General features: G+C 42.7%; 1 protein-coding gene across 3 annotated transcripts in view; it reads right to left on the bottom strand.

Moving 5' to 3' along the window:
* LIMCH1 (LIM and calponin homology domains 1) overlaps nucleotides 1-18,728 on the bottom strand; it is a 175,447-nt gene extending 156,719 nt beyond the window's left edge. For all 3 annotated transcript variants that reach the window (XM_030449481.1, XM_030449482.1, XM_030449486.1), the window contains exon 1: nucleotides 18,567-18,728. In XM_030449481.1, coding sequence (XP_030305341.1) covers nucleotides 18,567-18,662 — 96 coding nt within the window. In that variant the 5' untranslated portion in view covers nucleotides 18,663-18,728. The remainder of the gene's footprint in view (nucleotides 1-18,566) is intronic.
* Between the last annotated feature and the right edge of the window lie 3,812 nt (nucleotides 18,729-22,540).

Genomic DNA, 22,540 nt, shown 5'->3' with positions numbered 1-22,540 from the left:
GACAGTGGCATCTCTATGACTGCACTGACCAAAGAAGGACTGGGGAGACAAAAAGTAAAAAGTCAACCATACAGTTTGGGTTGATTCAAGGTCCTGCACAGTATCCCCTTAAAAATTGTTTATTTTGCTGAATGCTATTAACCTTTAGCATATATTAAGTTCAAAACATTGTTGTATTGTGGGTCATACCAGAGATACTGCTTGGACTCTTAAGGCCACACCTTGAGTCCTGTGTCCAGTTCTGGGCCCCTCAGCTCAGGAAGGAGATTGAGGTACTGGAGCAGGTCCAGCGAAGAGCAAGGAGGCTGTGAAGGGATCCAGCACAAGTCCTGTGAGGAAGGGCTGAGGGAGCTGGGGGTGTTCAGTCTGGAGAAGAGGAGACTCAGGGGAGACCTCATCACTCTCTACAAATCCCTGAAAGGAGGGTGGAGCCAGGGGGGGGTTGGGCTCTTTTCCCAGGCAACTCTCAGTAAGACAAGAGGGCACGGTCTTAAGTTGTGCCAGGAGAGGTTTAGGTTGGATATTAGGAAACAATTATTTACAGAGAGGGTGATCAGGCATTGGAATGGGCTGCCCAGGGAGGTGGTGGATTTTCCATCCCTAGAAGTTTTTAAGAAGAGACTGATGTGGCACTCAGTGCCATGGTCTGGGAACCACAGTGGTAGTGGATCAAGGGTTGGACTTGACAATCTCAGAGGTCCCTTCCAACCCAGATGATTCTGTGGTTCTGTGATTCTATACAGCATACAAAAAATATTAATGTGAATAGTAGGTATTAATCGATTTTGGCTTTTCATTCTAATTATGGAAGTTAGTGAAGATGTTATTAAGATAAAGCAGATCCACTACAAGAGAAATTGATGGGGCAAGCTTCCACAGCTTTTATAACAGACAAAATTTTATCTATTAACCTTCACATGCTGAATTTCAGCCAAAGAATTCAGACAACCTATATGTCAAGGAGCAGACAACTGCACACAACAGCACAGATGTCACTGACTAGCCACACAGCCCTCTTTTCTACCACAGGTCATTGCAAAACTAGTGTATGGACTCCTAATTCATCATGACTTATTTCCAAAAACTGATCATAAGCAAGAAAACAAGCTATATTCCAGTTGAAATGTGTATATTGGATAACACATTGAAATGTGTATGTCGGATAAGGTCTTTGATGAGCTTCATCTGGAGAGGTGAAGATAGAAGGTCTACAATGCTGGTCAGAAGAGTACTAATAATCACAACAGTTTATTGTCTGCTAGCAATATCAGTAGGACTGTATCCTGGTAGAATAAGGCAGAAGAGTAAGAGTAAGAAGATTCCCATCTAAAAGCATTTCAGCCCTGTTAGAACAGGTAAGGGTGACACATGGTCCGAAATTTTGTGACACAAGAGCACCCATGCTGCTCTCTTATTTATGCTGATGCCAGCATTAGCACCCACAGTTCCATGAGGTATGAGAGAGATGGAAATCCAAAGATGGGAGAAAAGTAATCTGCCTGAGAATTATTACAGAACAAAGAACTGGTATTAAAACAAGAAAAATTCATTAGGTCACTTAATATCAGAGGAGACTAAAATTGAAAGCCTTAGAGAGAGAGTTCAGGCAAGGACACTGGTATTTCCTTGCCTGTATAATCTGTATGTAGGCAGCAAAAGTAGGAGAGAATTGCAGGGAGCTGGAGAGATGATCTTGTATTTCAGCCAGCTACATGGCTATATTGCTTTGAGCTTTGAATCCACTCCTGGCTCGTCCCACTGTACTCAGTTGTCTTACCAGTCATTTATATGAAACTCTTGCTATCTGATTACTAATCACACATTTCTCATTTGCTACGAGTGCCTGGCATCCCAGCACATGGAAGAGGGCCATAGCTGTGCCTCTGTAATGCTACAGAATGCTAAGTACACAGCAAAGAATACAAGGTCTTAGGAGTCTGAAATTAGCATACAGCCTTCAATCTCTTTCCTCTATACCACTATTCCTGGTACTTAAGAGTGCTGCATGAAATAAGATTCATGTTTGCAAAGAAATTTTTCGCTAATTTATTGTTGAGATGAGCACCACAAAAGTCTGCAGAAGTAATTCTGTCTCCAGGATTTGGTTTGAATAGCACACAATAAACACAGCATAGGACTGCATGTTGAACAGTAAGGAGAAAGTGAAACACTGAATAGCTGTTCATTAAGAGCTGCTCTATTCATTCTGTGCACTAAAGAGATACTCAGAAGAAACACAGCAGTGACCACGTATTTAATATGCATGCCCATGAAGGAGAACTAAGCTTGCAGAGACAACACTATTGTATTATTTTAGCAGGCCTGACCTTGCAAATTTCATCACATTCCCCAAGACTACAGACAGAAGTTTACACATGTAATTATTCAGACAATTCTTATTTCACTTGTGTTTAGTGGCCTTCAGTGAGATCAGGTTCTCAGATGCTGGGTACTGGATGAGTAAAGTAAAAACTTATTTCCATAGAGACAATACAGCACATCTCTTGGTAGTTTAATATTTTTCAGTTTTAACCTACAATTCACAAATGTTGAAAGCAAAGGGCAGGAGAATGGCCACACAACTTACACACTCAAATAAAAAATAATAAGAAAAAACTAATTAGAAGTCCAATGGAAGAAGCTATCTTTTGCTGTCATGGATGGGCTTTGGTGGAAGCTAAAACTCCAGCAGTAGCCCACACATAGTAAAGATATCTATGTATACAGGAAATTATCATTTGCATTAGTATTCACACGTCTTCTCACAAGCTCTGCTGCTCATGAGAGCATGAAGATAGATTTTATGGTGTTGCATACATGAAAGTTCTATTGGTGCAGAAAGTCAAGTACTTCCAGAGGAATATACTGAGCTTTCCTCAGCTCTCTGCAATATTATACCAATTGATCTGTATGGTGTTCAAAGTCATCAAAAAATCATCAATGTACTTAAATAATGCAAATGAATTCTTTTCCCATTTGGGCTACAGAATTTACTTCTGTTACCCAAATTTGAAGCCACAACAGAAGAAAGCATGTGACTAAGGCTAAGTTACTCTTAGAACTCTAAGATCCTAAGGCAAAACTATAACCCTCCTGTAAAATGTAACTACATCATCTTATGGTAACAACAACAACCATCAGGAAATCAGGTGGAGTCACTCTACTTAAAGTTACAAAACTTACCCTAATATCAGACTTGTAGAGTAAAAGTACTGAATGTCTGGACTCAGTAAGGAAGTAAGAAGCCATTAGTAATGACTGAAATACAAAATGTGGCCTTTGAAGACGCACACTTGTGAAATCTCCCCATCAGGAACTAAAAAATTAAAGAGGTCATCCTGAGCTAGAATCTTTATTCCAGCCTGGACCATTGTCAAGGGATGTAAAACTCCAGGCAACATTGGTAAAAGACATTATACAGGAATTTCTATAGGTTACTTTATAAAAATGAAAATGGAAGTGAGCTGGTAGGCTTTTGGGAACCACTTGGCTTTATGTTTATAGGGCAGGGCTGGCAATTTTTACCTTAATTGCAAAAAACAAAGCCTAGAAAGTCATGTTCCATTCCCACTTCCACCAAGCCTAGCTGGATCATCTGTAATGTGGCCCTAAACCTGTCTTTGGGATAGTCAAATACATGACAGTACAAGCAGAAAGCACAAAATTTTAATTCTTTGGGTTCTGAGAAAAAAAGCTAGACATGTAAATTTTCTTAAATGTCCCATTTAAGAAAAAAAATAGACAACTTCTCAGTACTTACCTAGTAAATCTTTCTGCTGATGAAACTTAGGAAATGAACTTTCTGATCACACAGTAGGCATAATAGCAGGAATTACTATTTTATTAATTTAGGATTTAGTATTATTCTCTCATTCTAAAGATGGAATTCTGTTGTGCCAGATCGTGTTCACAAACACATATCTGCATTTCCAGATATTTTCCAAACATAAAGTGGGCTGGTATCTGAAACTGATAATGTCTTAAACCTAAGTCAGTTAAGTCTAAAAATACAAGACACATCTGCTGAACACAGTATTGTAAATTTATCTCTTGTTGAAAGGTACATCAGTTCTTTTGCCCTTCTATTCGTGGCTTTGTTCTTTCTAATAATGAAAACCACCTTTGTTTTTCCCCTTTCACACCCATGGTTAGCTCACAAGAGAACTGCTCACCAGAAGCATATCAAATTAATTCACTGCACTCTGGCAGTGGGATAAATCAGAATAAATCAATAAGCCTAGGGAAAGGGTTTGGGTCTGATAAAAATGAAGAGGTTGTCACAATTATTTCTTGAATTGCACAGAACATTATAGATACAATGTGTAATAGATGTCTCTAGAGCTGAAGTCACATGTAGACCACAAGAGATCAATATATATGTTTAACATTCTCTTCATTGTGCATAACACCCAAGGCCACGGAGAAAACAATCAAAAAGAAACAGATGTGGTGACAGCATGCACCCCTTCCTTTACCTGCTTATCAGCAGACAAAACAACCTGTGTAAGGAAACAAATCCTTCCCATCCAGCCTTGACCAGTGCCAGGCCAAACTAAGATACAGATCCCAAACAGAACTGATTATTGATTGTAATTACAGAAGGAACATTCACGCTTTCACTTAAAATTGGAGCTACCAAACAAGTTACTTCCAGATGACTGCTGAGCAGAAGAGAAGCAAGGGTAGACATTCAAGCACCAAGTGTCTCCAAAACACAAGACAGTCTCCTCTAGCTACCCAGACCAACTGTGCTTGCAAGAACTGCTGCTGCCACCTCCTCAAGAGAGAAGGACACCAGGTTGGAGGGGACACCATCTGCACCATCAGCAACATCAGCAAGGCAGAAGGCACTGGCAGTGGTGCCATCATCACCACCATTACAACAACCCTCTTCCCAAGACTGCGCTACCCATGCAACCAAATTTAGAAAGTGCAATTATCATCTTCAGGGAGTGAATAATGCAAACACATGCTGAGAGAGACCTTGTTCTTACAGATCTCCTTTAAGTGTTCAGGGAACAGCTTTGTACAGAACCCTAGGCACACACATTGTAACTGTGATGCCCCAAGAACAAGCAGAAATGAACAAAGGTTTTAAGGTTTTGGCTTGAAAAATACTGCAGGGGAGGGGAAAATTTAGAAAAAGGAGAGTAATTATGGTAACTCTTTACTCTTTGCCCATGAGGCAATTAAGTTGGAACTCTAAATATGAAGGATGCAGGGCAAATTAAAATTTTTAAGCACTATAGAATTACTGGTTCAATGGGTCTGCCAATGACGGCACACTCCCGGCAAAGAGTTCTGGCTGCAGAAAGCCCTTAATCCCAATAAATAACTAACTGGGAATAATGTCAGCAAAACAGCTGTCAGGATGAAACACTGTTCAAGTTGACTAGAGGAACAAATGCCTAGAGCTGGAAAGCAATATGTTCAGATCAACATCAAAGCAAAGAGCAGGACCTGACACTACAGTTTAACTACATTTGCTGCCACCACCACCTTCTACCTTAAAAATGGGAGTTTAAAAGGAGAAAGACAGAAGCAGGAAGGGAAAGAAGCAACTAGAGTGGAAAGGGATACTAAATGCTGGCACAGAGTAACTGTTAAAAAAAGAAACGACTTTATGGAACTAATGTACCAGAGGGGGTCCATTAAGTTCTGCTGAGCAGCTCACTGAAGGCAGAATTCCTATCCTGCATTTCCAGTAGAAAAAGCCACATCTCCCCAGCATTATGAGCCTGACTCCAAGCAGGACTCCCCCAGAAGGATTTTACAGTTGATTAGAAATGCCTGATAAAGTTTATATCCTCTGAGGTGCCTATCTGTTTCAGGCTGCTTTTTTTTTGATAGTCTTTGTCCAGACTCTGCTCATCCCTTCTCTTCTCGCAATTACATTTCTTGAACTTTTTTTTCTCTGCATCATATTTGGACTGGCTTGTCCAAATGGTGAGTCAGGATAATAATGACCATTGAGCAGAAGCTCAAGGCACAGCAGTTGCTCTGAGCCACGACCTTACCTACTTAGTTAAGCCCCAACATATAGCACAGGAAATAAGAGATTACTTACATAAGAAATATATTCTGGCTCCTGTGATGGTGCTTGAAGTGGCAATGCAGCTTTATCAGTCCTTCAAAATAGCACTAAAAAGAAGGGTCCATTCAGGAACACAGGCACAACTTTGGAAGAAAAACCTTGAAGCTATATGCATCAGAGGATGTGAGGATAAAAGGAGGATGGATGACTAAGTAATCACAAATTATTCAAGTGAGCTCTCAATAGTCCATCTCCAACATAAGGATATTTAAAGCTTTTGGGAACATAGGATTCAGACAGCTTGTAGCAACCATGTAAGAGATGCATCAAGCGAGTGCCTTTTGCCACCTATATTACTCTGCAGCAGGTAGGTTACTGGGCAGTCATCCACAGGCAACAAAATCCCTCAACATTGCCCACACAAACAGCAAGTAAAATGGCCTGGAGCCCTTTAGTCAATCAAAAGTCAGATTTGAAATGAGATGAGTTGTTGACGAGCAAAAGAGGCACTCTGATTTATTACCAAGAACAAAATCATAATTCTTCTAGTTGTATTAATCCAAATAATTTGTCACTGCACTGGGAATGAAAGAGCTATGGTTACCACTCTCCAGAAATTCCCAAGTGTGCTCTTTCCCTCCAACAGCCTCATTAGACTTCTGGTAGGAAGAAATCACAATTCTGAGGAGCAGAACAAGTGCACAGGCCAACACACACTGCTTCAAGCCCAGTTGTTCATAAGACACTTCCATGGTAATCCATAAGTGCAATCAGAAGGGAAGGAATTGTCAGACAGCAGTGCCTTTCATCTAATGCCATCTTCCTAAGGCAAACTGCTATAATACACCTCTCGACAGCACAGGACACAAGTGTACACTGTTAGAGCTACATTCTCCCTTTTCCAGATGCTTTCCACATTGAAAAAGAGTCCTTTTTATATTTTGGTTTTTGTTGAAGAAATGAAAGTAAACATAAGTAACAGCAAGAGTTTTTGACATGTAGGCATCTCAACTTTGCTGACTCTTACAACATTTGCTTCACCAATGTCTTGGTTGGGGCCAGGATAGAACTAATTTTCTGTCTTGTAATACAAAAATAGTAGCTTACATTTTTCTCTCTCCATACCTTTTGGTGAGATGCCTACGTTCTCCCTCAGTCCTAAAATCAAATCGCAACCTGGCTGAGGTCATGAGCATGTAAAACACTCATCACCCATAGCTAATGCTGGCTGACAGCTGAAAAGCTGAAAGCTTCTCCACCAGCACTTTTCCAACAGCACTTACTTCATGGGAATACTAGAGCTGGGATCAAGCTGAGGGAAACTGTCACTATGATGCTTCATATTGGAGCTCCCCATCCTGCAGAAAGGCTGCTACCACTGCTACTTCTGGAAGTCAGCTTTTCCTGGTCACATAGCCTTGTACCCAAAGCACACAGTGACAGGACAGTCCCTTTTCACTACACACAGATCCCCCTTACATTCTTCCTTCTCTGGGAAGATAATAAGAGACAGGAAAAAGGCAGAAAACAAAAGCTTTCAACACAGTTTGAGATTGCCCCACTTCCAAGAAGCCTGCTCAATAGCTTTGATCTATTGATTTCAAGGCCCTTAATGTGGGTAGCTGAAATTCAAGTTTTCCACACACAGCCCTAAAATGAAATAGAAAACCCAGTATAGCACTGGAGAACTACGCACTGTACTGAAAAACTAAGAAATATTGAAGAGAGCAGAAAAACCACAAATAACAGATCTGCCTAAAACCAGAATATGACTCGAGTGTTGGTTGAAATCCAAACAAACAAACAAACAAAAAAGTAAGGAATCAAAACTATTATTCAGTAGTGCTACATCAGAGACACCAGAAAATGACAATGAATGAAAATAAATGGATAAAGTCCCACAAGCACTGGTAGACAAGTTTTCTGTTAAATTGTACTGGAATGTCACCTCAGAGCTACCCCTGTGAATTTTCATTAAGTTATCCCACAGCTATCTACAACAGCCTTGCTTACTTTCTCCCCTGAAGCTACTCACAACAAGCAAAATGTTTGAAAGGAATGAAGTAGCAAACTGTTTATTACTGAGATGCATTTTTAAATGAAAATATGTTTCTTTTTGTTTCGGGTGCTCTGAGAAGGCTCCAGCACCTACTGCAGTGCAATCTTTATATGTGAGGCTGGAATATATTTAGTTTGATGTTTGTTTTCGAAGTGCACCCATACCAAGTGAACCTCTGCAAATCTTACTGAGGCCTGCTTCCCAGGGGAAATAATCATGGAAAGGTAAGCAAGGGAGGTGAGATTACTTTCCAGCCTCACCAGCTTTATTTTAAACACCCTCCTCTCTTTATCTTAGAATTCTATGATTCTTTACGCTCATCTCCTCGCCAGGAATATCTTAACCCTCAGCTGTGCTGTGACAATCTAAGAGGGTCTGGATGCCAGGAATCACCACCCAACAGCCATCAACCACCTCCACTTTCAGAGGTGGACACATGCCCAGGCCATCCAGAGGGAATAACCCTGCCTGCAGCCCACACCTCCAGTGGGCGGCTGTACCCACCTCGACAGCAAGCACCCATCAGCCCCACACCCTGGCCATGGGAGCCACACGGGCAGGAAAGCACTGACCTAAGGGAAGGAGAAAACAAGGCCCCAGCAAGACTGAGGATCTGCATGTTAATAATTAAAATGTTTTGAGGGTACTTTTTCTTCTCTTTCTTTAGAAAAGGCAAGCTGTTTCTAATAAAGGATCATTTGAGTTGCTTGAACTTTGTTGATTTATGAGTTTTTTTCATGTTATTCCAAAACTGAAGGCCCCCTTGTTGAAATAAAAATTAGTTTTGGGAAGGTTAGGATGTTAGCCTAAGTTTTCATATAATTTCTTTCAACTTAGGAGATAGTCACCTTTGTGACTTATTGATTCTGACACCTCCTTTTTCTTGCCAGCAGAATTTTTTCCGGAAAAGTTTATTTTCTTGGCTGTCTTTAATTGATCCAAACACTGGCAAGAGACAGATGCTGCACATGCATGCTCCCAAATCAGAACTTTCCTTTTCCAAACCACAACTTTAAAAAAACAATTTATAAGAATCAAGAAAACTATAAAAAACACTTAAACCATTGCTGTAATTTTCTTTTTTTTTCCTGTTTAGATTACATATTTACCTTCATGCTTCTGGGCTGAAAGAAAATTTCCAGAGTTGTTTTTGCTGCAACAACACATGCAAGTTAGCCCACTGAAATGAATCACAACAATGGCACAGAAACAGAGCCAAGGGATTCAGCGCTGGAAGCCCTGGCACCCTGGGCATCCCTGCCCACACCCAGCTGCCAGAGGCCACTTCTGCCTCTCTGCTTTCCTCACTCCCCTTCCCCAAATCCAGTAAGAAAATGCTCATTGCCAAATAGCAGACTTTGGCTAGCACACCACAACTCCTTTTTAAATTAAAAAAAGCAAAATTGGAAAAACCAAGAATAAATGCTAAAATAGGCAAGCAGATAATAATACTTAAAATGGAGAATTATAAAAAAAAGAAAACAGGGATGATGGTGGGACTTCAGTGCTTTTCCTCACATGTTGAGGCTTCCTTTCTCTGACAGTAGACTAAAGGAAAATCTCCCATTAAAGAATCTTCTAGATTAGTAAACTAAATCTTTGGATCAAGAGTTTTCAGAGTTTGTTTGCAGGGAGATGGAGAAGACAACCCAGTACACTCATGTCAGGTACAAAACATGCATCACAGATATTCAAGAAATTAAATCATTACATGTCCCACAATATCCTATGATATATGCCATTGATGACTGAAGTGACAGCTTTGGATTTGAGGGTTACATTAATTTTGAGTAGTTTCAGAAAGAGCTCTGAATTCCACCAGAGTCACAAGCTTTGATACTACAACAGTGTAATGTAGCCCTGCACATCATGGAAAACAACAGCAAAGCAAAGCACCACAAAGAGACTCTAACCTGAGCCCCCCTATCCGCTGTAGCCATGCAACCACCCTGCTCCTGCTTGAAATTGGTTATTTATGGGCATCAGCCTCTGCTTATGCAAAAGCAAGACTGTGCTTCTCAAGTCAGAGCAAAGGTTGTAAGTATTTGTGCCACTCTGGGACCTGCTGTTGAAGCGCAAATTCATCTGAGTTTCCTGTCTTTCTGGTTTTAGTGGGAAGGTCATCTCGGGCTTTTTTCCTGTCATTCTGGAAATGGAAAGTTCCAATACTGGAAGATACAGTTTTCTTCATCTTTGTTTGACAGCTTCTCCTTCCAAAAGGTAAGGTATTTGACAAGATGCAGTGCTTACCAAGTGTTGCCAAAGTCCTTGACTAGATATAAAAAAAATTTGGGGAACTCTTGTGTATTAATCAGTCTACATATTTCAACTCCTCACCACTGGTAAGAAAAGCCTACATACCAGCAAGATGTGATCTAAAGAACAGAAGGCAGATAACAGCCTAATTTATCATTTTAATGATGCTGTAATCCACCCAGAGACTTGATTGCTCATGATTCCAATATTGTACTGAATTCTACCAGCTCCTGCAAGAGACAAAACAATAGGGAACATATTTACAGTCTCAGGATGAGGATTCCCATTTGTTTGCACTACAGAGAATATGTGCAGCCACTTTTCCTGATGCCTGTGGAAAGGTCAGATGGAGGTAGGGGGGGATTTTGGAGGTTGGAATAGTATAGGGAAAAGATATCACAGATAATTTTTCCTTTCAAGCTCTTCCTGAAACTCGCTCTGGGATCACACAGGGCAAAAATCCCTGTCTTATTTCCAGCATGAACCAGGACCATGGGAAAAACTCTGTGAAGGAGAGTATAATGAAGAGCATTTCCCTCTTACCTAACTCATTCAGCCATACAAAGCAAAATTAAAGAATTGCTTCTCCTGCCTCCACCACACTGCTCCTTTGGCTTCTTAAGTGCTCTGTGAATCACTGACAATGATACCAGAGCCAACAAACCACAGCAGTATTATTTTTCAAAATCTTAGCTTGTCAAAGTTGATTTAAAAATCAAGCTGTCTTTGACACAAGGCATGAGACCTCAAAGAGCAGAAACCCACAATAAGGGTTTCTCTTAAAATAGGCAGATGAAGCAGATTTTCTCCTTTCCTCACTACCTAGAGAAGTCACTAGACTATTTTAAGTCAATTTTAACATCAGATCCAAGATATACTATTAACTACATTGTTATGTCAGTCATTCTGCTAAGGTAAGGCTTACTAGCAATAATCATTACATATATATACATGCAATAAAATATCCTAGTTACCACAAGCAAGTTATACTAGAACTGAAAACGTTGACTATCAAGGTAAAAGGTTCTTACAAGCAGCTAATAAAACAACAACAACAACAAAACTTCAAAATTCTGAAGAACTAATTCTGCACATCATCCTCAGAAGATCTGAAAAGCAAGGGAAATAATTTCAATTCCACTTATAGCAATGCACAATGAATTAAATATAAAAAATTAATTTTACCAAACCAAGGAAATCAGTCATGTCTACAGTTTTCTAAAATAAAACAGGCATAGCAAAAATAGTGAGGTTGGAAGCTGAACATTTCACACTGCCTTGAGGAGTTTCTACAAAGAAAACTCAGTAGCATACCCTGTAAACATCTGCCATAAGCCATAGGAGTGTTGCTTTTGTGTAGAGAAGGATTTTGCTCTTGTGAACAGGCTCTACAGGTGCTCCATAAACAAGCACTATAACAATATAAGCAGACAATGAAGTATCATTAAAAAGAACATTAAGTGATATTCACTCACCCCCTGTCAGTAAGCCATAGGTGCACAAAGTATCTCAGGTCAGCAGGGACCTTGGAGAGCCTCTAGTCCTGCCTCCTGCCCCACTCATGGGCAGCTCTCAGGTCCAACAAGGATGTTTCAAACTCTGGCCAGTCAGGAGTGAAACCTCCCAGGGATGGTGATTCCCCAACCTCTCTGGATCTGCATCAATGCTCAGCTGGCCTTGAGGTATAGAAACTTTTCTTTACGCCAAGTCATAGACTTTCCCATTTTAGTTTATGGCAACTATCTCACCCTCCTGCCATGTACCTATGTGATGGGCCTGGATCTATCTTATCAAAATCCTGCCTACAGGTACCACGGGCTGCTGCCATATCCCCCCCAAAAAAATACTTCTCCTTAAGGCTAAGCAAGACCAGCTCTGTCACCCTCTCCCTCTCTCAGGGCAAGTTCTCCAGCCCCAACAGGCCTGGGGGCTCTCTGCTCAGCTCCCTCCAATTTATCTATGTTGTTTCCACGTTATGGACCCCAAAAATTAGATGCAGCATTTCAGGTGGCCTGGAAAGTGCCAAGCAGATGCAAACAACCACTTCCATCAATCTACCAGCTCCAGAACACCCACTAACCCCTCATGCTGCCAGGACACCACAGACTTGTGCCAAACCTGCTGTCCCACAGGTCCTCCCAGGTCCTTCCCAGCAGAGCTGCTGCCCCAGCAGTCACATCCCATTCTGTCCCAGGTACAGAATTTATTCTGTTTAGAAAAATATAAGGCTGGGTGTTCTTCATTTTAATCTGAGGCATGTTGCAGTTCTTTGCATTCTCACAAGGCTGTCTCGAGGACATGGGCTGCACCCCTTTCACCTAAGACAGCAATTAACATAGCTGGGAGAAGTTTCAGCTACCAATTTTGAAGTTATGTTATTGGTGCCATAGTAATTGTTGTAGTCACTGTGATCTAAGGGACAGCATGGGGCAAGAAAAGACAGTACTTTCTTCTTTAAATGATATATTGCAAGGAGAAGGAGCAAAAGTTTAGATATTCAGGGTCTGCATGCCAAGATATTCATACCTTCTCCCTGTGCAGCTGCCCTTTTAAATTACACTTCTCACCCCTATAAATCTTGCTTGTTCTGTAATATTGTTCCAAAACTGCTCTTTTTGGGATGTTTGCAGAGAACCAAAATATCCATCCCTTGATGAAAAGCTTCCACACTGGTAGGTTTTACTAACAAATATAACAGAGTTTTTATAACCTATCAAGAACTAACACTTCCCAAATCAGCAAACACATTTTAAAACCTAGAAAACAATCTGCTGTATCCATCTGTTACTTTTCTCCATATTTGGGAAATATTTCATCTTGCTTTCTAGAAGACTAATAGTTTTCCTTTAAAAAATATTTTAAAATATAGTTAACACTAGTAGAACAGGTAGACTGAGGTAACATACTTGTGTTAACTGATCTTCACCACCAATTGCATAATGGCATTCCAGGCTCCAGTGTTAAGATCTTTTACCTATTTTAAAATTTTAGTAATGAAAGGAGAAATTAATTCCATTTTAAGACAATTAACAGCTCTGTCCTGCATTTCCTGACATTATCCCTTTATCAATAGTATTGTTGTTCTGATTATTCTCACCCCCATGCCAAATGCGACTTACAACATGGCTTAAACAGATCTCATGACAAGGGAATGGGGTCCACATATACAGGACAGGAGGTCAGCTGCCAGGCAACTGGGAGAGGAAAAAAATCTCAAGAAGGTGGTAATCTGACAGGGTCAGAGAACTTGGGCAGGTTCTTCTACTCCCTTTAAATCAGTTTAGTTTCCATTCCACTGGATGACTAACTTAGCCATAATGAAGAGCATTCCATCTGCCCTGTCCGCAGGTCCTAAATGCTGCTCAGAAGGATATGTAGAGACAGAAGTGAAGAATTTCTTTCCATGCCTGCATTCGTTTCTGTTTAGGACCAAGCATCCAGTCATACACTTTTTGGCTTTTCATGATTGCTGTATCAACACTGTGGCAACAACTAATCTGGACAAATTTTAACTTTTCCACAAATAAGACAACTTGTCTAACCCATACGCATAGGTTTCTGATAGTCTGAGAACACAAATGTTCATTTTCATAAATTCATTCCCTGAAGTGGCACACAAAGGTTCCTGTCTGGCGAGAGGCACCATTGTTCTATGAACTTTATCAATATTTACCATAACTTGAGTCCCTATTCCAGGATCTTAAAATCAACTCCACAGCAAAGGAAGAGTAGATGTAGGAGAAACACTCCTACAGGACACAGGTTTACTCTTGTCTTCAGTGAAGCAGCTAGTTTAACCAATACTTTTCACCAAAAGCTTTGAGGAACTAATATCATACCACATTTTGGAAGATTATATAAATAAACTTGTGTATTCCTCAAGTTCCAGGCCCCTACAGCAGATATTCCAGTCAAGTCACTTCACCATTTAGGAAAGATTTTGTCAATAAACTACCTTTACCTCCTTTGAAGTTACATTTTTGCAATGGGAGCCAAAAGCCTTATCTCTCTTGTACTTCATCCACACAAAGAGAGACACCCTGAAGAAACCTTCCAGACTCCTGGCACAAGATAGTCTCAAGAAGTTTATTTGCCTGAGTCACTTCCTTGGTTTCATGCCCCTCACACTCTTCCAGAGACAGTGGTGCAGAAGTGACATTCCTGCTCTGATCTATGATGTGACACATCCAGAAGCACTAAGGAATACACCTGGCCCCACCACTTCTCCTAGAAGCAACAGCACTGTTACCAACTTAAAACAGCCACCACCTTCAGTACAGAAATGTAACACAGGTTAAGTGTGTTGCTGGAAGGAAAAAGAAAATAACACACATCCACACACTAAACAAAGCCCTCTGGCTGGCAAATTTTCCCTTAACAAGAGAATTCTCAAGGGGAATATAAGTAGCAGACTGACAGGAAGTTGATGGGGTTCAGCCTACACATACCCAGAGGGATCAGCAAAGTAAAGCACTGACCAGAGGGGACAGAAAAACATGACTCGTTTATTATTACTGTACAGCTATAAAGGAAGCATTCTTATCAGCTGGCAAAGTTTCTAAGGAATGTAAGTCTATGGAAAAGCCATCCCTAATTGAACCAAGTCTCAACAATAAGGAGAGAGCATATTAATGAGGCAAGGGTAGGAGGTACGATGAGGAGATAACAATACCCTCAGGGGTTACACTGGTATTAAATGTGACTTTATTACCGTATTACTCTCTTATGAATCTTGATGGTAAAAATAACTGTTTATACAGATGTTCTTTCAATTATCAGTTATTCTAGTTTAAACATATATAGAGGGAACGTTGACATTTTAAAATTACAAGCCATTAGATTAAATTAGATTTGCTATTTTGCTGTAGTAACCCACCAGGCTTTACAAACCTGATATGTTCTTTCAGTGAAACTGAGATGCGTTAATTGGAATGAGATACCATCCCTTTAATAATGCAGATTGATGTAGCTCTCTCACAGGGTTTTTCATTCGGTGTCTTTATTTTAATTCTTCTGAGTGCTACTAATATGGTTCATTTTGTCATGAAGAGGGCATTCCTCACTTATGTAGCACATGCCAAGCTAAAGTCAATTAATAGGATCAGTATACTGTTACACAGAAAGATGCACAGTTGATATTTATGCAAAATTAAGCAAGGCTGAACTCTGGTTTCCTACCCAAAGTGACTAGTGATCAAAGTGGGAAGTCCACACAAGTCCAAAATGCCACTTTCTACAATGTACAGATGACACCAAATCGATCACTGCTTGAAATACTTTATTATAAAACACAGCCTGCTAAAATATATTAGCAGCAAGAGGCACAGTTCTGGCCCTTTTTCCCCATTTAGAACACCACCTTACTGCTTACTGGTTCACTGCTCCACAGAGAGACAAAAGAATTACCAGGAACCACCCAAAACTGCAATGCAACTTAGACTCCCCTACCTTGCAGTGTCCAGATGAAAGTTAACACTGCCAGAGGAAAAAGACTGCTGGCACCCCACAGACCTGTTCTGGTGAAAGGTTACAGACCAAAGGAACTGAAACATGACCCCTAAAACCTCTGAACTAGAGGAAAGAAAGTTCCTTCCCCTTTATCACTTCATGTCTTGGCTCTCCACCTATAAAAAGAGGACAGCCTCCCTTTCCAGACTCACCAGTGGAGAAATGCACTGCAGACCACAGGGTGGATTCCTGTGAGCACTGTACAATTGTGACAGTGCTCACATAAGGATTTAAACCAGGTGAGATTCCAACTAGAAAGTCACACAACTTAATCATTAGAAATAAAAATGCACAGCAGACTCTCTTCATTTTTGTTTAAATTTCCTTGTGTGGCATTATTTTACAGCCTAAGACAGGTTTTAGGCTGTCTCACAAAACCAACACCCTCACTAGCTTGCCTTCTCCATACTAGGGAGGTTCATCAGCCCTGCTTGCAACCAAAATGGTTTATTTTTGTTTGAGAGAGATGTCATTTTAAATGGTCAGAAGTGAGCTGGAAGACACAACATACTGGACATTTGCTAACCTCTCTAGGCCAAAGAATAAATTGGTGAGAGACAATTACAGAGCCAGCTGAAGCAGATGGGTCTAGTAGCCAGGCACAGCATGACCCATATTTCTGGTTTTCATACGAATCAATACAGCTTGGCACACCGAATGTTGATACCTACAAAAAGAAATAAAATTTAAAAATCGAGGAATGTTAAGATCAACATTTCTTTTCAATAACTTTGAACTAAGATGCCAAGTTCTGCATAATTCATCCAGCCCAAATCATCCAGATTTAGAATGGTGAATACTGACCAGACTGGAAGAGATAATAACCCTCAATGCTCCAGTGCTTAAACCAAACTGGGATTAAAAGGAAATATAATGTGTTAGGCAAATTAAGACACATTTGCTTCACTGGCAGCTTCCTTCTTCTTCCTCTTGGTAGGAGCATCCACTGTGGGCACTGCTGGAAAGACAGATGCTTCCCTCCCACCCCACAGCCATGGTGATGCTCCAGGCTCCCAGCACACTCCCGCAAGCAAGAGGATGGTGGCAAAAGTAAGAGGACATTGCAGCTTTGTCAGTCATGCATCAAGCAGATTAAAAAAGTGGAGGAGGCAGCAGAGGAAGTTACAGACAGCTCCTTTGTACATGAAGACCTCCCCAGGCTTGCATGGATGGCACAAGGACTTACGAGCCCTTCTGCTCAGCCAACCAGGCCCTGGGTCACACAAGAACAGACAAGAGACCACCCGTCACGGGGAACTCCGAAATAAATTACCCCAGAGTTTCTGGGGTTTCTGCTCTTATACAGTAAGACTTATTATAGTCCTTTAATTATTATCATGCCTGGAGTGATTGCTGGCAGCTTCATTACCTACAGAGAATTGCTTCACCATTGAGTTCTTGGCTTCATTAGCAGTCAGCAGAACTCACGGTCACAAGTGATTTTATGTACCATAGGTATGGCAGGGTCATGTGCCTCTCTCTTGGCCCTGTACTATACAGAAGGATATATAGAAACTACCATATTCACCTTCCCAAGACGACCAGTGTTTATATGCACTTCACTTTTCCTCTTCCAGGCTGCATGTTCACCTGTCCTTGGTACAAAAGCCCTTCTTTTCACATTCCTCATTGTTCTTCTGCCTCTAGTCCCACAGTAAGACAGCTTACTGTGTCACTGCCAATTCCCTGAAGTCTGACACAGCATTACCTTTCTGGCTGCTATTGGAGCGAACCATTATAGGCTGAAAATCACATCAGGGAACCTTAAAGTCCAGACAATTTCAACAAGAATTTGCCAAACCACTGTCAGAAAACAGACTCCACCAAGGCTTACTGAAAGCTGCCTACTGAAAGATTAAATTCAAAGCCTGCAGCTGAAGGGAGCCATTACCCTGGTATCTGGGTTTATAGTACCTTCACGCATGGTTCTGTACCAGCAGAGGAAGAGCTATTTAAAGTGTCTCTATTGTTGTATGTCTAAATATTTAACTATTACATTTCACTCGCCACCTGCCTGTCATTGCATTTTATGGCATGAGCAAAAGCAAGCAGATCTGTTTTTCTGCCTTGTCTGAAGAGCGAGACCGAACGCCTCTCTTCGGTTCGGCTGAGCGACGACGGGACCAAGGGCTGCAAGGCTGCCGGGGAGCTCCCCCGCGGGACACTGCTGCCCCAGGACCCCCTCTGCGGGACCCCCGCAGCGCTGCTGACCCGACTCCGCGCACTGCGGCGCGCTACCTGCGCGGCCGCGGCCACCAGCCAGGGGCGGGGGAAGCTGGCGGGGAGCAGGGCCGGAGGTTTTCCCAGCAGGGCGGGGGGGTCTCGACCGCCCCCGGCAGCCACGCTCAGGGACGCGGCCGCTCTGCGGCTCCGCGCACCTGCGCGGCTCCTGTTTACAGCTGCCCCGTTCATCCCAACTCCGGGGGCGAGGAGGGGAAATGCGATTAAGAGATTAAGTTTGGAAGAGATGCGCTGGGGGAAGGGGTCCCTCCAAAGACGCGCACGCTGCGCGGGGGCTCGGCAGGCCCCGGACGCTATTTTTGCGGCGAGTAAAGTGGGTGTGCGGGGGTGGGGGGGGAGAAAGGTCGGAGGAGCCGGCGGGACGCGTGGAATAAAATGCCTACGGACCCCGCGACGAGGAGGGGGAAGGACACCGGGTCGTCCTGATGGGGGTCGGGCACCGGTACCCTTGCCATCCCGCGTTCTTACCTCGATCCACTTCTGAGCCTCGGTGAAGGCCAGCTCAGGCTGTGGGGTGTCGGGGGGAGGCTGAACCTCTCCCAGCTCCAGCCCGGGACTGGCCATCTGCAGGGGCCCGGCGCGCCGCGGCTGCGGCGGGGCAGCAGCCAGGCACCGAACCGCCAGCCCGAGGGGAGCCGCGGCCGCAGCCGGGGGGACGCCGGAGGCCGCTACCGGCCTCTCCTCCCTGACTGGCAGCCGCCGGGGCGGGGGCCGGGGGCGGCGGCGCTATGCAGCCCGGCTGGCTGCAGCCCGCCTGCGGTAACCTCTCTCCGCCGGTGCCCCGCTCGCCCGTCCCCCCCGCCGGTTCGGTCCTCCCTCGCCTCCCGCCCCGCCCGCCCCGCCGGCGGAGTGGAGTAGAGCTGCGCTGCGCTGAGCTGCCAGCTAAAAATAAACAGACGGGCGAAGCCGCTTTGCCTTCAGCCCATGCAAATACCCGCGCCGCCGCCACCGCCACCGCCACCTCGCATCTCATCGCAGGCGGAGCAGCCACCGGGGAGGGGGCGGGGGGTGGCAGGATAGGCGGGTACCCCTCGGGGAGGTGGGAAACGATGCCGAGGCCCCGCTGGCTTTGGGGGGTGGGGGCAACCGATGCTCCTGGAGGGCACCGAACGGCCCCTGTGCTTATTGCGGCTGCTGTAATTAGACATTACTTAATGTTAGGGCACGGAGCACCTGAGAGCCTCCAGCCCCCCGCGGAGGGGAAGGGCCTTGCCCTCCCGCCCGGACCCTCGCCCACCTGCCCGGCGACCGTAGGGGTCCTGGCCCAGGAGCAGAGCTCCGGCAGGTGCCTCTGCCCCTCTGCAGGCATCTCCTCATACGACTCGGGTAAGAGAGGCCTTGCAAAAATGTGTGAGGGTCAGCAAAGTGGGCAACAAGTTGTGCTCAAAAAATGCCATGCATGAGTATTTTTTTTTTTCCTCTTTATCCAGGGGAAGAAAATAAAACTGTCCTGCAGAGACTTGCACACCTAACTTGTGTTATGTGAGTAGTCCCAGCCCAAACTGATGCTTTTCAGTCCAAGGTTAAGCCCAGAAGTTTCTAGAAACAGGGAAGAAAATGTTTTTCACAAGGCCTCTTTGAAGCCAAATCTTAAAAATCTCTACGCATAAGGTTTTGAAGGATGTTTGCATTTATTCAAACGTAGAAAGACATCTGCATACTGGAAACACAGGTCCCCTTCTAAGGTTTCTTTCAAAAGGGGTCATAACTGGCTGCATTTTCAACTTGGGACAGTTGTCAACAAATTTTGACCAGCTACAAACTAGGATCTTCTTCTCAACATGACCTTCTTTGAGGCCTTATTTCAAAAGTTGGGATTTTGAGTCTTGTTTATTGTTATGAATTAGTCAGAAAAAAGAACACTAACTCTTCAAATAAAAATGTATCACATAAATGTGTATATTTAGCTCTATTTACAATATGTGATTTTGCCTTTATTGTTCTCTATGTTTTTTTTCCATCTTTGTTTATTGATCAAAATTTGCTGGAATAATAAAAGGTCTAAAAACAGGAGATGAGTTTATGGGAATTTTTCTGAGAACTGCAACTAGTTGAATGGTAAACTAATCTCTAACATTTAAAGATAAATAATGAGTGTATTTTGAAACACTTATGCTAACACAAACTATTTTATGATTCTTGTAATATTTAAATAACACTGATGTATATCAGACATCAATTAGATTTATTCTCCCAGGGTAGTGCAAGATTAACAATTTAAAATAATTATCCCACCTCATTTTTTTTTATTATCAAATGAATTATTTTGTTGTCTGATGATGTCAACATCACATCTCAGAAAACTAGAAGCACTGGAAGGGTCTGGGATAAGCATCATACCACACAGAACAGCCATTTGATAGAGACCACCACATACATCATCTTAAGTCAAGAAATGGATATTCATTTCTCATTTATACACTTGGTTTTCATGGATCACTAAAGATTATATGTTTTCATACATAATCTTAAATACACACATTCAAGGATAGACATCTTTTAGAATTAATTCAATCCACACAAAACACACGGAAGTATATAGCTAGTGCAGTTCTTTAAAGATCCCTGTCTTGTATTTAGGAATGTAAAAGACACCCTGAATGGCAGCAGGAATCCAGCCACTTTTTTCTTAATCCTAATCCTTAACCCGCTTCCCATTTGGTCAAGTACATGGCAGCATCCCTACCTCTCTGTTCCCATGGAAACACACTTCTAGCATCAGCCCAGCTTGGCTTTTTTTTTTTTTTTTTTTTTTTTTTTAGCTACCATCTGCCTGGAGAGTTACAGGGCTTACTCCAAGCCCCCTGAATGCCAGCCATAGGTTTTTCAACGGTTTTCCTTGCCCTATTACAGCTGCCCTGACAACTGGAACAGGAGACAGAAGATGAAAATGAGCACTTCAGGAACTCCAGCAAAGTTTTCCTGCAGTCACTCTGTTACTCCTGACCAGAATCATTACCAGAAACATAGTGATGGAATTTGATACACAAAATATGAGAATTTTTCTATAGCTGTTTGCAAAACTATCTTCTTCTAAAACAAAAGCTTCAGTTTAGTTTCTATTTTTCTTTCCAGTAAAACTCAAGCTAGCATCTCACTTGGCCTTATCACCTCCAACAAACTTGCATCTGTGCTTATTAGACAAAGGAAAACTTGTGGTGAAGCAGACATCAGTGTTGTGTATCTTTGTCCTTCCTGAAAGGAGACTGTGCCTATGTGCAAGTAAAGTAATTGTGGGAAAATGTCTGTTATAGGTGGTCCTCTGGCTGCTGTGCACAGGAGGAGAAATAGAGGCTTTTAGAAGATACAGTTTCAGGCACAGTGAGGGTTCAGCTTGCGTTTGGTCTTCTACCCGATTTAATTTTCTCCACCAGAAAGAATCACAGAATGTTAGGGGTTGGAAGGGACTGCTGGAGATCATCTAGTTGCCAGAACACGTCCCCCTAGAGAAGGTTGTACAGGATGGCATCCAGGTTTGTTTTGAGTATCTCCAGAGACAGAGAATTCACCACCTCTGGGCAGCCTGTTCCAGTGCTCTGGCAGCATTCTTGTAATCTTCCCAAGTGTTCAGTCCCTTCTTCCACATTCTGTAAACTTCCTTCTTTCACTTGAGCTTTTTCAGAAGCTCCCTGCTCAGCCCTACAGGTCTCCTGTTTCCCTTGCTTGATTTCTTGCTCCTAGGCATACACTGATCCTAAGCTTGGAGGAAACAGTGCTTGAAAATTAACCAGCTCTCCTGAGCAACTCTACCTTCCAGAGCCCTGACCCATGGAATTTCTTCAAGCAATTTCTTCAGGAGATCAAAGTTCACCCTCCTGAAGTTCAAGGTTGCAATTCTATTTATCATTTTGTACATGCTACCCAGGATCCTCTACTCTGTCTTCTCATTATCATTACTGCCAAGGATGTACCCAACCTTAATGCCCTCCACCAGTCCCTCTTTGTCAGTACTGAGTCCAGTAGTGCACCTCTCCTTGTTGGCTCCTCCACAACCTGAGTCAAGAAGTTACCATCAATACACTGGAAGAACCTTCTGGACTATGCATACCTTTCTATGTGGCCTTCCCAGCATCTATCAGGGTGATTGAAGTCCCCCATGAGAACCAAGGCCTGTGATTCTGAGGCTACTCTCAGCTGACTGCAGAAGGCCACAACAACTTCCCCATCTTGATCAGGTGGGCTGTAATAAACACGCACAACAGTCCCATGTTAGTTTGCATTTTAATCCTCATCCACAAGCTCTCAACTTGCTCTTCTTCCACCCCCCAGGGTGTAGAAGAAGAATAGGATACATGCCAGTTGCTCTTTCACATAAAGAGCAACTCCACCACCTTGCCTTGCTGGCCTATCTTTTCTAAAAAGAACATAACCATCTGTGACAGTGTTCCAGGCATCTTAGTTATCCCACCATGTCTCAGTAATTACAGTGAGATTGTGGCCCT

Source organism: Calypte anna, chromosome 4A (assembly GCF_003957555.1).
Source record: "Calypte anna isolate BGI_N300 chromosome 4A, bCalAnn1_v1.p, whole genome shotgun sequence".
Lineage (NCBI taxonomy): Eukaryota > Metazoa > Chordata > Aves > Apodiformes > Trochilidae > Calypte > Calypte anna.
The sequence above is the reverse complement of the archived record's forward strand: the minus strand, read 5'-3'. Positions and strand labels throughout refer to the sequence as shown.